Source organism: Thunnus thynnus, chromosome 11, assembly GCF_963924715.1.
Source record: "Thunnus thynnus chromosome 11, fThuThy2.1, whole genome shotgun sequence".
Lineage (NCBI taxonomy): Eukaryota > Metazoa > Chordata > Actinopteri > Scombriformes > Scombridae > Thunnus > Thunnus thynnus.
Genome location: NC_089527.1, coordinates 14,260,336 through 14,277,732, shown reverse-complemented (window position 1 = coordinate 14,277,732; position 17,397 = coordinate 14,260,336). Strand labels below are relative to the sequence as shown.

Genomic DNA, 17,397 nt, shown 5'->3' with positions numbered 1-17,397 from the left:
GTACACACATTGCTCTCCGAAATATATGTATTCATAAGCTGAGATGACATCAGTAAAAATGAGAGATGACACATGTGGCTCTGTTTGAAACATGGTTTTTGTTTATTATTTGTCAGAAATGAATTAAACAGATTTACTTGTCTTTGCCTGGGAACTGAAAGTGACAATTACTCAGTACAAGTGAAAATTTTGTGCAACCCAGATACGTCTTTGGCATAATTATATAAATCAAGTTGACTGAAAGGCACTTTATACCTATCTGACTGGCATATCTGCCTTTACATAATTCACATTTTCTGCATTATTTTAACGTGAAATTCTAATTTTTATACTCTCCAGGCACCAATTAATTGTACCTTGAATGATAAGTTGAATAGAAAGGCCCAGATTCTGTCTTAGGAGGGAATTTGTGGAGTGTTATTGTGTTTCTTCACTTTATTAAGTCATTTCACATCAGTCATCCCAACCAGGTCAGAGTCATGACTATCCACTGCTCTACAGGCAGCGACTACAAAAACAGAACATCCACTGATATGAAAAACTGAATCAATCTTACAACAGGGATAAAAAAAATAAAAAATTCTCAGATCCATTTGCTGACAAAAATGTCACAAAGTTTCACATTTCCCTGACTTCAGACCATAAATCAAAGGGGTTGTACACAGCAAAGTAGATCAACATAATATATTAGATCTTAAATAAATAATTTGTCTGTCAAAGTTTAAATATGTTACTGTTTTGAGCATGACTATAGTATATCGGTTCAAATAAAACTTCATAAGGCATTTTTCATAAGACAGTGATGGGTAATTAATAAAAGGATGTACAGACATCAGCTCTAATCACAAATACACAAATGCAACCACAAGCATACACACAGAGTCTCAAACTTTAATGTAAATGTAAAACACTTCATTTCAACAACAATAACATGTCTCTCTTCTCTAAAAAAAAAAAAGAGAGAAAAGTCAAGGACAGTATTGTTTGCTTTTAGAAAGGTACAGTACTCATCTGCACTCTGGTGCTGATGGATTAAATTATATTTGGTTCCTTCAGTTATGCTTCAGCGTACATACAGCAAACAAGGCGCTGCCAAGATTCAGTACATTTAAATGTCAGCTCTGGTAGCTTCAGGTCAAACAAGCACAATATATGCAGTTAATGAAAACCTTTTATCTTTATATAAAAAAAAACTGACTGGCTGGGTTGACATTTATATATGTTTTTAAATTGGGTTTTTGTGGGTTCTGGGAGATTAAAACACTTCTTAAGACACATTCTTTCAACCTTCTATTTAAATAAATAGAATAAAAAATAAAACAACATTAAAACTGCATTGAGAAAACTGGGACATATTGCAATAAGGGGTGTCTCTACAAATTAAATGAACACTTTCACAAAATGTGTTTTTCCAACAGATAACCTCTGAACCCGCATTAAAAATAATACATTTTCACCTGCTGTGCTCAGAAAGGAGCTTCCATCAGATGACAGATGGACAGATACTCATTAAATTATGTCATTGGCCTTTGTGTTTTACTCATCTGTGCTATGCAGTTTGGGCTAATTTTAGTCAGACAGGAGCTGAGGTTGAGGCTGGTTTTGACCCGTTTCTCCCTTTGGCGTCTGTTGCAGAACCAGACTCTGACCACCTCCTTTTCCAGATGGAGGCCTTTAGCAATTCTGGCTATTTCCTGGGAGGACGGCTTACTTTTTTCCACAAAGCTGCGCTCCAGAGCTTCTTTAGCTCCCAGGCTGCAGTGGAGAACAAGGGAAAAGAAGATTAACTTTGTAAAAAGTAAACATCATTGTATGATTTATGTTGTATTGTGTCTTTGCCCTTAAATGATACCTGATAGTTGTTCTCCTTTTCCTCTTCCGCTCATTCATTCCTATTTTATCACTGTACAAGGCTGCAGGAAAGTTAAAGAAATATTTTGTTACCACAGGAACGAAGTAACAGGTTAGTTGACTAACTGTTTGAGTTACTGGCTGACTAAGTGATTGCTAATGTGACCTCACCTACTGGACTTTTGACTGACTTAGCATTTTATTGCTTATTGTTATAATGGGTAATTGTGTTAACTATGCCCTTTGAAATAAATATCAGTGCCATCTTTTTAAAGAATGTAATATCTCAGCTGTCAAAGTTTCCTAGAGCAGTGGTTCCCAACATCGGGGTCATGACCCCTCCAAGTTCACAAGATAAATCTAAAAATACATTTTTCCATACTTTTCTTTAAATCTTTCCTTTTTCCTGTGAAATCCTGGATAGTTTTACCTATTCAAGCCTCTAAAAGATTATTCAAATAAGGCAATCTGAAAAGAGAAAATCACTCTCTGGTGGAGCTGCTCACAGCTCAGTGATGTATACATAATGTGATGTGGGGTCATGAATGGATATTGTTTAATTGTAAGGTGTCATAAGGAAAAAAAGTTGGGAACCACTGTCCTAGACAGCATGCAAGCCGCTCCTAGATCTTCATAATCCTGCAAGAAAATCATGGCAATAAAACAGTAATTTGTAGAAGATCTGATTGCACTAAATTAAAAGTGTATTTACAACAAACAGTACATATCAACCATATCAAGATGAGATATCCAGTAATAGTAGCAATCGGGGTTGATGGAGTGGATCTGTGTGACTCACCACCAGCAAGCTCAGCTTCGTCAAGCCATTTAGCCAGAATGGCCTTGAGTTTGCAGGCATTCTTAAAGCTCAGCTGCAGATTTTCAAAGCGGCAGATGGTGGTCTGGCTGAATTCTGAGCCATGCACAGCAGCGAGAGCTTCACCTACATTAGTCTGGGTGTAACCTGAAGGTCAAAAGGGAACACAAATAGAAATACTTAATTGAATACACAAGTTGAGAAGCAGCAAGGCAAGAGCAAACAGAAACATTTTGTTGTCAACTATCTGATTGGTGCAGTGGGATCATTTTCAGTTAGTATTATTATTACTGTTATTATCATGATGATAATTTAGTAATCCTACTCACCGAGTTTGATCCTCCGTATTTTAAAGTCGTTGGCGAACATCTCTAGCTCTCGTATCTGCGGGGAGTCCATGGCAGGGGCGTCCTCTGGGTCCCGCATGCTCTTCCTCTGGGTGTCAGTTTTCATCTCTCCTACAGTCGGGCCCCCAGGGGCCTCATCAGTCAACAGGAGGGCCGAGGGCAGCGAGGAGAAACCATGGCTTAATGCACAAGAACTACTACTTAGACCAGGATCTGGGAACTTGTACAAGCAAGGAGTAAGAGACCCTAGAGAGAGAGAGAGCGAGAGGTGGGGGAAATTAACTGGTAGAAGACACAAGGGAGACCCTCAGACTGTCAGAAGGGTACTGAAAGTAGCATGGCCACTATTCCCACATGTATCCCGAGAGCCTTTATTTCGGCAGCACAAAAAAGACATGTCCCTGAGAAACCCACAGAACTACTGAGAATAAAAACCGCTGTTATCCATAAGCTCATATTTTTCTTTTTAATTCCCTCCACCTATTAAATTTTGTCATTGTCAAAAACTGTATCATTCTCCATTATAACCGGATATACTATCACCACTACATCAGACAGCTATAAGCACAATCACTGTGATGTGAAAAAAGTCAAATCTCGTATGGAGCAAAATATTGTATTAATGTTCCACACTTAAGTCACTCAATGACACCTGAGCCAGCTCCATATACCAATGAAGAGATGTGAGATGCAGCTGAAGGCTCAGAAAAAAAAGGTAGTAGATGGATTTGAGAGGATTTTGTCCCACATACTGTTTTTAACATCAAGAATGAACTTTCATTCTAGTGTTCCTCAGATTAATTACACGGAAATGGATGGGCATTTTATTACCTTGGAGACAGGGTTGATTACAGATATTTATCTCCACAGTTTACCCATAATTTACCAAAAACCCTTCTTACCCCTCTTATCCTTGGCTTCAGTGTTTCCTTACAAAGCTGAGTTCACTTTTCATTTTTGTTTAAACGTCCCTATTCATTGATTAACTGTTCAGCTTCTTCAGTATGAATAAACACTGCAAAACCTTTTCAAATAGGTTCATCATATTTCTACATGTGGCTGTTCATGATAAGTGGTTAGATGCAGTGGAGCTGGTGGCTGTTGTCTATTTCTTCCTTTTTCCTTGTTTCTTCCTTTTTTGCAGCAATTTCAGCATTAATAACCAGATGACTGCCAGAATACCAGATGGATAGATGACTAATTGTAATTTGGAAGATAATGCTTGTGATTATTTCAGCCCTTGCACAGCTGCAGTGGAAAAAAACTAAATCGATGAATTTTCACAAAATATAATCAATCAAACTACATCATATCAGGAGCAGATAAGAGGTGATATCTTTTAAGGCCAACAGCAGCCAAATATTGGTCTATGTCCACTCTAAACTTTGCTGTGAAGATTGTTTGCTCTCACTAACATCAACGTTGCTGAATCTGTAATGAGCAATGCAACACCGCCCTCTAGTGTTAAAGGCATAGCAGTGCAGTGCAAGCCATATTATACAGCTGAAATAACTTAATTTACAAATTCAGTGATGAAAGGGGTAACAAGCATTTCTTGTTTTAGTCTCAACTCCTTAAAAAGAAGAAGAAGAAGAAAAAAAGATCAGTGATATTACACAAAGTCCCAAAGTGGAAACCCAGTATCACAAGCTAATCTGAGTGAAATTATTACTTGTAGATTTCATCTTTTAACAGGATTCTGTTGGTATAATGACTCATTGATTTTGCCCAGGGCATCTCTACATCCATAAACTCAGCCAATCAGAGTGAGCTCTTTTTCCTTAGAAGAAATTGCCACAGATAAGGGACAACATATAGCTCTTTTCTATAGAGCTTGAGATGACGTCATTGCCATATATGCTTTATCTGAAACCTTGAAAGCTGTAAATATTGCCTGACAACAGCTTGAGCATCTGTGGTGTGGAGAAACTTTGATTGAGACTCACTCAATACGGCAGCACCGCAGACACACACTTAACAGGCCAAAGGCTCAGACTTTCAACTGCAACTAGTCTTCTTCTATGTGACCTGCATTAATTAACCATGGACAGCTTACTCTGCCACACAATGAGGAGTGCACCATGCATGTCTCAGCTGGCTTGAGGCTTGTGACATTAGCTAGCAGGCTACTTCTGTTACACCATACAGAAATTAAATAAAGTAAAATGCCGCAGCTACAAGTCATGGACAGACAGTGTGTCTCTAACAAGAGCAATGATCAAACCAGCATGTAACAGATCCGAAGTGACATTTTCAGCTATGTTAGCATTCTGTAATGTGGTGCAGCTGAGCAGCTAATTCACTATCTAGCCTGCTAACTGACCAACGTGAGCTGCGCACTTTTACATGGCAAATGTTTGTTTGGTGGCTCGTTCAACAAGATAAGGTGCAGGACAAGACGTGTTCATGTTAGTAAGTTAGATAAGAAGGAGACTGTGGCAGGAAAGCTACTGTGGGTTGTTGTTCAGAATCTGTGGCTCTTGTGTTGTGTAGCCGGATGCTATCAGGCTCAGTGTGACCGTCTGCTCATATGATCAAGTTACCCTTTATCCAAGATTTCATTTGCTGTGTCGAAATAAGGTTTCCAGCCATGTAAGTGGATGATGGAACGTTTCTAATTGAAATAATAGCAAAACTATGGGCCACTATCATGAAACCAAAGTCTGTTTTGTCTCCACCAACTCCTGAGGGAAATATCTGGCTCTTCAGCTGCTAAATGCTTCACTATGTTCACCAGCTAGTTGCTAACTGTGTCTGTTTGCAGTTTGGTGCTCCACTGTACAGTGGATTTTATGTTGCTGCCCGCTGTGGTCAAAAAACAACACCATGAGAGCAGCGAGAGTGAAACAAAACAGTAAAGTTTTAGCTGGACAGCTAAACAATAAACGGAAACTCTATTAAACTATGTAAATGGGAGGACGATAATTCTCTTCATCACCACTCACATTACACACAGTCATTTTGTACATTGGTATCATAAAATATCTATTATAGCTATTTTAAAGAAATTGGGTGGGTATTAAAACAATCTTTTTATAGGTGCTACAGCTAGAATACACTGACAGAATACTAAATACAGTAACAGCCCTCACAATCACCCTGTACCATGTCATGCTGCACAACAAACTGGCTGGGTTTTCAAAAGCGGATTGGAGAAAAGGATACTGTCATTGAACTGCTGAACTGTCAGCTCCATTCACTAGCTGAGGAGCAAAGTGGCTCATTCTACACCAAAACCGTATGCATCAGTGATTTTCTCTTGTACTGAAGGTGTTGGGGAGAGGTTGGACTCTCTCTCTTGTATTTCCTCTTAAGGCTAATATAGATATAGAGATATTTTCCAGGTACGGTATATGTTGTCCCTTATCTGTGGCAATTTCTTCCAGCTTTCAAAGCCTTTCCAAACAAACATTTTAGCCTAATGGGCAGATGTGCCTTTCATTTTGTCATTAGGATACCACTGTTAACATCAACATCAGAAAAGACAGTGAGGGCCCTGTGCACATATGTTTGTTCTCTATTGGTAAGAAGGGGTTTGGAGCAAATCTCTTCAGTCCTGACAACATCAAAAGTGCTTTTAGATCCTGGATGATTCAGCTAAGGACATTTTGTTCTCCTCATCACTCTGGGAAAAATTAGATATATATATACTACAGTGCACACAGCAGTTGTTTGTGTGCTATGGAGACAGACTGTTGAGCATGCCCCTTTCAAAACAGAAGTGGGTTTGTGAACGTACTTCACAAGCTTATGGGTTCATGGACAGTGAACCTCAAGCTGTTGAGGGTGTACGATAGCAGCATCAGCAGCTTTATGCTGAGCAGAGAAAGCAAACAACTTGAGTTGTTATAGCAGAAGTATTGGAGAACAAACCTATTTACACATCCATTTAACATCAGACAACATTAGTATTATTTGCAGTTATATAATGCTGTAAGTATGTGCAAGGATCTCACTGTTTGGGGGCTTTTGCTAAGAAATCTGTCCAGGAGATCCTGTAAAAGTGCCAGTATACAACGAAATATAGTCCTGTTTTAAAGGTGCACTGTGTAGAATTTAGTGGCATCTAGCGGAGCGGACTTGGCAGAAATGGAAATTAATATTCATAAGTATGTTTTAATTAGTGTATAATCACCTGAAAATAAGAATCGTTGTGTTTTTGTTACCTTAGAATGAGCCCTTTATATCTGGGTCCTTTTCCATGTTTCTGCAGTAGCCCAGAATAGACAAAGCAAACACTGACTCTAGAGAGAGCCTTTCACAAGCTTCAAGGCCACTGTAGGTTCTCCTACATGCTTGGAAGACGAGGGGGAGGGGGAGGGGGAGGGGAGTGTATTCAGTTGGATGCAATCTGTAACCTCACTGCTAGATGCCACTAAGTCCTACACATTGGTCCTTTACAAACAGTAAACTTTTGGAAAAAATGGAAAGGAAGAATCACAAGAGTCTGCCCCATGAGATATATTTTACTTTTTTAAATCTCCAATAAATCCTCATGTTTCAATCTGAACCTCATGCTGACTGTGAAAAACCGAGATGCTTATAGATGTTGAGGCCATCTCTTGCCAGCTTGGTACTATGTTTCCTGGCCGAAATTCAACTTTTAGGCAATTATGTGTTTCTGATTTTTATGAAATGGTGCATTTCTTCCAATTACAGTGCAAGAAATGATGGACTTTGAAACTAGCAATTTTCTGCTGCTGATGCCTTGATGCGCCCCTCCCCTGCAGCCCAATCAACAGTGAGTGACGGATGACAGAAACTTTACCCGTTTTGTCAATTCAATGGCAGCTGATAATAACCCGTTCATTTATTAGCTCTTTTTTTCAAATACAAAGTGGTTGGAATATTAATTTAAAATTGGAAAGAGCATTTTGTTCTGTTATAAACTTTGCTATAAAATATTGTATTTTCTAGTTTTACTTATTCTCATAAATGTGCACGTCGGTGGCTTTTTCGATTATGCTGATTTTGCTCATTGAATTTATTGTTCCATTAGATATGCCTTACATTACATTACACTTACATTAATGAAGTAATATAAAGTGGCAGATTAGTCACATTAGGCGAGGATGACTTTCTTATGCATTTTTTAAATTATCTACGCTTTAATTAGTTTCATATATGTTAAGGGAGGTAAAGGCTGTTTTTTGACAGTTAACTGAGTCTGTAAGTAATGATAATGGTCATATATTTAAATAGCACATCGATATTGCAGTATTTACTGATTGAAGCATGACCTCAGAGTAATTCAAAGATTCCAGGGTTAATTGGTTTTGGACTCTATCAACTGCTCTTTACTTGCTAAATACACCACTATGTTCATTAGCTAGTCATTAATTGTGACTGTCTCTTGGTGTTGGACAAGTAGAAAGGGTTTTTCAGAGTGTTTTTGCTGGAAACTGTTACCTGTTGGAAAAGATTTTGATGAGAGCTGAGTTAACGACTGTAAAATTTAAAACGAGGTGAAAGAAGCTAAAAAATTTCATATTGCCGAGGGGAGCTACAGACTTGATAATTCTCTGTGGGTTCATAAATCAACACCTTTCACATTACACTTACTCTTTTTATTTATTGTTCGTTATAAAAAATGGATTAGAGCAGCTTTAAAGATGAAAGGGCTAGCTTCTCTTCTGACCTTGTTTCATCAAGCTCACAAAATTATAGAGTTCTGTTTAATGCTATTAGCACTGTTACTGCCCTTTTCTCTCAGATATCCTTCTGCTGCGTGCTGTTGTCATTTCGAGCAAGTTTCATTTTGTGATTCATCAGAGGCAGTTTCTCACATGAATTACACCACATACACACTTGATATGACGCACCAGCCTCTGCTAAATGTGTAATGGAGGTTTTTAATACAATTGGTAAGTTCGTCATTAAGTTGTTCATGCGTATTTCAAGCTAATCCACATCCCTTTGTCTTAAATAATTACCCTGCCATATATGAATTGTCATTTTTTTATAAGGCTGTAGACAAAAGCTGCAAACAATTACTATAAAGTTCAATGACAGTAATATTTGTGATACCTTCAGTCTGCCTTTTGATCCCTTGACAGCACAGAAACAGAGTTCATTAAAGTGACAAATGATGTTTAAACGTAGGCGGCTGTTTAATTTTAATCCTAATGTATCTTTGCATAGCCTTTGACACTGTGGACCAGTCAATTTCATTATACCATTTACAGGGGTGGGTCAATATCACTCGAGTGGTTAAGATCCTACTTTTTAGCAGTTTTGTCTGTTAAAAGAAGCAATTTTACCACCACATCTGCAAATATTAATTGTGTTGTGCCACTAAGCTTAGGTCATAGTCTTTTTGGTCTGTATGCACCCCAACTTGGTTAAATCAGCTGGAAATAGTTCAGTCATACTTTCTTTAACAAATAAATCATTTATTTTCTTCACCTTTTCATTCTGTCTGTCTAATAGATTCTATTTGATGAATGTGTCTGGGTGTTTCCTATTGTCTGGAGCACAGAAACTGTGTTGGTATCAAATTAATCTTACTTGCATAGTATATTCTTGGTCGAAAACAAACAAACAAACAACCAAACAAAAAAAATAGGTGTTCTTTTGATTGTGTTTGTCCTTTGGTATTGAATAACAGATCTATACCACCAAGCTTTGTGTGCAGCATCAACATCTACAGCAATCTGCAATAGTACAGCAACATTATTCAACAATGTGTTGTAAAGAAAATGACTCCACTCAACAGTATCTCTCTTTCGGCTCTGGCACATTAGCTTTTAGTATGAAATGTTTTGTTGGTGCTGGCCAAACTTGCAAGCTGTAATATAAATACAGGTTGAGGAAGCTTTTGTTTGAATTAGGCGGTTGTGTCAAATTCTATTAAAAAAAACAAACTGCTCTGCTTGATTGGTCTAGTTGGAACTTCAGTGTTGAATGTCAAAAGTCATTAATATAAATACTGATCACTGACCTGGTCCTTGGCTCCTGAATCTTGTGCCATAACGAATTAATTACTTCTTTACACAGATTCAATACAATTCCATTCCTGCTGTGAATTTTCACAGTCACACTTCTATGTTCATTTTTCTTCTCTCTCTGCAGGAGGGGGAGGAAGCGGCACGTCGCTTTTGACAGTTATGTTTAACAAGAGCATTAAAGAGCTCGAAGCATTAGGCAAGGTAATCAAGTCTGAAATTGATTTTAACTGATAGCGGATTTAAAATGGAAATAAATGGAAATTAAATGGAAATAAACAAAATGTCTGCTCCATTTGGTCAATGATTAAATGTGTGTGTGTGTGTGTGTGTGTGTGTGTGTGTGTGTGTGTGAGAGAGAGAGAGAGAGAGAGAGCGAGAGACAGAGAAAGAGACTGATAGTGAGTGTGTGTATGTGAACATTACCTTGCAATGGGTTTGCAGCGCTCACCATGTTAGGGTGAGGGACACCGCATGTCTGCAGGATACGAGTCTGAGAAATACTGGCAGAGAGCATCTCCTGAGCTACAAAGAGAGAGAGGCCTTTATTATCTTTACTCCATCATCATTACCATATATATATATATATATATATATATATATTGAATTGTCTGCAAAATAATAATCTTCAAAAACTTTAACATGGCACATTACCATTTTTTTTCTACAAGATTATATTTTTATTGCAAGCACCAGACCTGGAGAATAGTATGATTATACTGATGTGGTGTCTACATGTGAACTCAGTGTCCCTGCATAGTAGACAAACCACACTACTTCTTTTTTTTAATGTATTAATTAATCTTTAGTTCATAAAATGTCAGAAAATAGTGAAAACATCAACAGACAATGATATAAGACAGAAAAAAGCCAAACATCCTTACATTTGAGATGCTGGAGCAAAAGAATAGTTTTCATTTCTGCTTGATAACTTGACTTAATAGATTAACTAATAATCAGAATTGTTCATGATAAATTGCTTAGTTGTCACAAATACCACCACCACTTACCTGCCATAATGCCATAGGTGGCCTGCTGATTGCTGTAGTGACAGGGGGTGACTGGGTAATGTAGGCTGGGGGGGCTGTTGCCGAGAGCGTTGCCCAGTGAGGAGGTGGATAGATTCATGTGTGAGCGCTTGGGGGGCTGACCCAGGGAAAGCCCCGACGACACTGATGGAGACAAATGTGGTTTCAATCGAACCAAAAGAACAAAACAAAACCATCAGTTGAGATACATGTTATCTGGGATCTGATCTGAGTACTGCTCAGTACAGTCCATAAACAATTTAGACTCAAAGCCCTGATTCCTCCTCATACATAAAGCTTCATTTTATCACACAAGGATGATAATGATGATGGGTAATATTTGAGTTTTATATAGAAAACCTGTATCTGTATCTTTTCTGTCTAATGCTAGTGCAGACAGAAAAAAAGATGTGGTTACAGTCTGATTTGAACACATTTACTCTTTAGTAAGTAGACACTGAAGAGAAACGTCAGCTACTGTAGAGCTGAACGCTGGATTATCTTTATATGAACATGGAAAAAGTGGCAGTCCAAAACATCAGATTCTAAAATCAGGGAAATCTACCTTTATATGGAAACAAACATTTAAACAGCTTAAATTAATATAACACAAATTCCAGGTTAGAAGATTGCTCTTTTAAGAAAACTGTATTACATCCCGTCATGAATGCTGTCCTCTGCTAAATGTATTTAAAGATAGCTGAACATTGTTCTGGTCATGTCCTCTGCTAATTACATAATTATTCATGTTTTTATCTTTTTTATGCAGTTTGAAGTTCATTCCAAGCACTAACTAATGCATGCACACTGGTAATGTCGACATGCAGTACCACAGACATCACAGACATGAATTTATAAAAAACAAATAAAAAAACAAACTTATAAAGCTTTGCTGTGCCACCTGAGGTCAAGTCCTGCTGTAATTATGGCTTTTTACTTATCTTTTGTCTTAATATTAGACGGCCACATTTCTGTGGTAACAATCAAATACAGGACAGGCTAATATGTGATTGTAGCAAAGCACCATCCCCCATAATTCCTCCAGTACAGTACAGTACTGTGAGTAGCAAAATCGATTTCACAGGATAACCCCTTACTATATAAATATTTTGTATGACTAATGTCCTGTGTGATCCTTTTCAGTCTATTCTAAGCTTATAACAATCAGCAGGCACCAGCAGGAAGTTTCCTCTACAGTTGTGAAGAAGACCTTGGGGAGTTTGCCATATACTGATAACATATCCTCAAAGCAATTATCCGCTGAGTAGAGACAGCTGGGCTAAACCAGCTGATTAGATACATTTACATAATTTGGACTGGATTTGAATAAATGTATTTTTCAATCCAATTCATCCTCCTCGTTGCCTGGAAATGCAACTGCGCCTTTATAAGGCTGCATTAGTGGGAGGACCGAACACACTTGGATCAATTATAGGCCTGTAGGTGCAATGTATGGCCCAACATGAGACATGACTCAACTGCAGAACCCAAGGGACCTCCTATAAAATAAATAATATACTCTCTATCGAGCAAAATACCCCCAGGATGCTCTCATCTATGGAGGAAACGGCACAATGCCAATACCCTTTTTTCTTCTTGCTTCACAAGACTGAAGGGGAAGATTGCGGTGGTTATTTGAGGGCTGTCTTCCCGCAGTTGAGGTTTAAAGTCCATAACAGCACTATGCGGTTTATGGGTCATATTATTAAGGCACCATAAGCTTCCATTCATGAGTTAAAGGTCAAGCACATGACGGGACACTAATACAGAAGAAAATATGTTAAACATTACAGAACAGAAGACCCGTTGAGATCGGTTTACCTGCAGAAACCATGCTATGAGCATGCGATGTGGCTGGCAGGCAGTCACTGGTAGAGGTGTGGTGCATGAAGATGGGCAAGGGTGAATCTCCTGCCAGGGAGGTGAAAGAGTCGGCACTGAAGGCCTGAGATGCCATTCTTTTGAAGTGTGATATAGTCCTTTATCTGGTGTCTTGTCCTCACTTTTTTTGTACCTTGCCTTCTCTTGAATGCTCTTGTTTCATTAGGAGTTATCTCCCATTGAACTTCTGTTACTCTTCTTGCTTTTTTGCTCTCCTTGCTCTTTTACTTTCCTCTTAGAATTTGTCCCTGTCTTTCTTTTTTAGTGTCTGTCAGTGTTGTATTAATTTGTCTTGCCTTTTTGTCATATTTTGTCTTCGTCTTGTGTTCTGTGGCCTTCTCTTCTTTTTTCCTCGCTGTGTCTTTTCTTCTTCCACCTTTTATGCCGCCTTCTTGTCTTGTCCTCTCCTGTTTGGCTCAGTCAAGCATAACTCTCAGTCCCTTGAGAATATGCAGGTAAAAAACTGTGATAGGCTACCTGTTTTCTCAAAAAGCACTGAAGCCAGTACTTTCCACCGTTCTAAGCATAACTGTACCCTCAGCTAAGACCCTTGAGGATGAATAGTGATGGGCTTCTTATATATTTGCTGAAAGGTGTCTCTCATTTTCTGAGAATTCTCTCATTAGGGCCTCTACCCTGCATGTCCCTGTCTCTTTGTCTCTATCCTAAATGCAGGTAAGCCAATGTCTGTCATACCCTCAGCATTTTGCGTCCTTGTCTACTGCAGGTATTTATACCCCACCCACCTACCTAACTAACCACCCCTCTCTCAACCTATGAGGCCCCCTATTTCCTATCAAGCTGCTCACCCCCACCTACCAATCCCATGTCAGTGCTGTTATTACTTGTGTTTGTCCTTACCTGCGTTCTTCTCATCCCGTCTCCAAATCCAGGATTAGGGTACAGAGCGGCTGAGAAACCCGATCTCCCCCTCCTCTCGCTATCTCTCCGTCCCTCTCCCTGATTACAGGGTTGAGTTGTAATAGCAATGGGTAAGTGAAGTGAACAATGCTCTTTAACATAACAAAGACTCATTTTAGTGTCTTGTGATAATAACTAACAGTTGCTGCAAATCTTCTCAAAACAATTAGTCTGTACTGCTTTTCATTAGTGCATCTTCAGCCAATGCTTCAGAAAACTGTGCAGACTTGGAAAATCAAAGTTTTAAGTGTAAACTGGATGTTTTTCGTCCAGATTGACGGATTGTCTGGATTGATCTCGAGGTCAGCAGCACTGCTTTAGCCTTATCTTACCTGCTTCTGACCTCACACAACCAAAATTGATGTTCTTCAGAGTGGAAGAAGAGGCTATTATTGTTTCTGTATGGTGTCCATATTGTGTCAAATGTCGAGTGCTTCAGGTAAAAACAACAGGTCTCATCAGGGAGGATGAGGGTTAATCTGAAGAGCGTGGCCACCATGTGCACTCTGTTGTGTCTGTATTTGTGTTTATCCTGGGCTCTACTTCACTATTGTTGATGTAGGTGGGCAGCAGGTGGAAAATAGCGTGTGGGTGGCAGGCACGATTCAACTTGCTTAAGCACACAGTGTAAATTTGGACTGGATGTATTTAGTTCTTTGACAATGTCTATTCTCAAAATGCAGGTTTTCATGTTTTATTTAGATTGCTGAGTTGATTCATTCACGCATGTGTAGGGTAAAGAAATTTAATTCTGTTAAAAAGCCCAAAAGTTGAGCTTAAAATTGGCCAATTTACATGCTAGAATCTTGAAAGTAAAGGTCCATTTCAAAGAACCGCTGTTAACTGTGGCTAACATGTCGAATCATGAATGCAATGAAGACATTAAATCCAAATGCTGATGATATGGAGATTTTTTCCATCTCCCCTTCAATATGCAACCTTGTTAGATGTGAATCCTACATCAGATGTTTGATAAAAAAAAAAAAGCACACACACACACACACACGATGAGCCTTTGTAATAAGAAGCCAAGCAAATCAAAATGAACTGAATCTTTAGTATTAAGAAGACAACTGAATGCAATGTGTGACAATGAATAATATTCCTTAAAATACTTTCTCTGTTCTTTTCATTTCAGCCAGCAACTCCCACTCAGGTTAAAGACCATCTTCCCAGCTGGCGAATGCAGGCTTATTTTTGCACACTGAGATTGAGCCACCTCTGTTATAGCAATCTGCACACTGTTGTAAATCTCCCAAAATTGTGCTGCAGATACTTAAAATAATTATCCAACCCTTTAGAATTCAATGAAATACATCAGATCAATAAGCATTTATACTTGCTGGTAAACGATGAAAAATTGTGAATGAATTATAGTTACTTTTCCTATCATTTCCTTTTTTAGATATCATCTTGGTATAACATTTTGACTGATAAATGTACAGATCAACCTTAAACATAAAGATCTTACGGTATAACAGCCTGTAAGGATGACTCAAGGTTAATGTATCCACAACATAAAAGTGAACTATAATTGAGAAAATCTCCCTTTAAAATATCATCTGTAGTTCCCATGTTTAACATATTGATCAGACATCATCCAGTAAGTATTGTGTCAGATATAGATATGATACAGTTTGACTTAATACTCTGCAAAATTCCAGAAGAAACACAAAATACTTGCACATACGGGGACTACAATTATTGGAGTGAAAATGGTTGAATGTCATATAGTGAAATTTGAGATTTTCAAAAAACACCAAATGGAAGCTTCACAGCGCTTGGATCAAACTTGTGTAGACTAAATGTGCTTTTAGAGGAGTAAAATAAGAAACCAAAGGGCGAGGGAGTGCAAAAGGCAAACCTTTCCCATGGATAGATAAGCAGACACACACACACACACACACACACACACACACACACACACACATATGCACATAAAGAGGTTAAACTTAATTAGTGAAGAGACCATGAGTCAAAGGGGTTCTTTTAAAGCACCTGTCCTGGATCCCCCTTCTCCCTCCCCTTCACACGCACACACACACACACACACACACACACACACACACACACACACACACACACACACACACACAAACACACACCAACACACACGTAAATACAATATTAAAATGTTGACAAACAGACTATGACTCTTGTATCTCATTCAGACTATAAAACATGCAGTAACAAGCACAAAAACATGAGTAGGCATATGTAGATACATATCCCTTTCCGCAAAACACACACACACACACACACACACAGACACACACACACACACACACCAAAGACCACTGATCCATCTACCGATGCAGTGGGAACAGAGCACCGTGACACATTCTCACAGGTATCACATCCGTATACGTACAGTGTACCAGGTGGACAGTGTGTGTTTGCAAGTGTCGATGTGCATGTGTGAAATGAGACGGTGCATCTCAGGAGGCTCATCCTGATATATAATAAACTTGCCCACATTTGTGTGTTTGTGTGCAGAAAATGTCTTGACCTTTTACACCACATACAGCTACAGTAAACAACACAATATGACATATTTGGTATACAATTTAATGGCCTGCTCATTTGTATTTTACAAATGGGAAGATGCAGTATGTCAGCGCAGCAAAAAGAGAGAATTATCAAATATATATGGTATATTTGTTACAATGTAAATAAATTATTAATAACTAAGACCTTTCTGTAGAAGTGGTATTCCCTATGGACAAATACTGATTGCTAACATCCAGAACCTCTGCAGTGATGCTACTTTCATGCAAATTTCTTGAGTGTTTTTTTTTGTAGCTTTCAGATATGATTTTGTGGTATTCTTCTACCTCAAAAGTGCTGTAAATACCCTACTTTTTTGGTGCGCACGTAATAAAGTATATGGTAGTCACAGACAAATAATAAATATAGATGAAAATTTTTAGCTCAGCCCCAGAATTTCATGTGAAATTATTATCAAAATCTCAACATTTCCAAAGATGCCAAAACAATCGGGCTGAATACATGGAGCTGTGTTTTAAACATTAACATGGATTCTTCAGTTTAGGTGTAATGGTGCATATAACTTTAAAGCTAGTAAAGAGATATTTACAGAGAACACTGTGGCTCTCAAGCAGATTATTGTTTTACATAATAATTAGTCAACAAATGGTTATCTAACAATTAAAATGTCAATTAAAAGTGATGATGAATCCACTTTTTATGATGCATTTAGAGTTATACATGATTATAATGAATTGTAAAGCAGTTTTTCAATTCATGATGCTTTTATAGTTGTTGGATTTACAGAGAAGGAAATAAAAAGTTTGGGCATTGCACTTTTTTAAGCAGCTAATGTAATGTGAAGCAAAAAAGTGTTTTTTCAATGTCAAAGGTCTATCTGAGCCAACATAACTGAAATAACTGCAGCTTTGTGCAGCTTAATATTTTCTGGGGTTTGTACTTTAAAAAGAATTTTTATCTCTTTTAATGGTGAAGTTTGTTGATTGACCTATCACTGCTCAAATATCCAAGATTGAATCAGTGTTCGTTCGCCAAACCTACATGAACATTTACTCTGAATTTTGTCAGAATATCCTTGTTTTCATCCAACTGAAGAGTGA

General features: G+C 38.2%; 1 protein-coding gene across 1 annotated transcript; it reads right to left on the bottom strand.

The window, feature by feature from the left end:
- Window positions 1-147: 147 nt before the first annotated feature.
- On the bottom strand, window positions 148-13,063 carry pou1f1 (POU class 1 homeobox 1). The gene is made up of 7 exons (XM_067602635.1): window positions 12,809-13,063; window positions 10,970-11,131; window positions 10,386-10,484; window positions 2,998-3,261; window positions 2,651-2,815; window positions 1,853-1,913; window positions 148-1,755 (listed from the first exon to the last, which is right to left on the bottom strand). Exons 1-7 carry the CDS (start codon window positions 12,942-12,944, stop codon window positions 1,515-1,517), a joined length of 1,128 nt encoding a protein of 375 aa, XP_067458736.1. The 5' UTR covers window positions 12,945-13,063; the 3' UTR covers window positions 148-1,514.
- Between the last annotated feature and the right edge of the window lie 4,334 nt (window positions 13,064-17,397).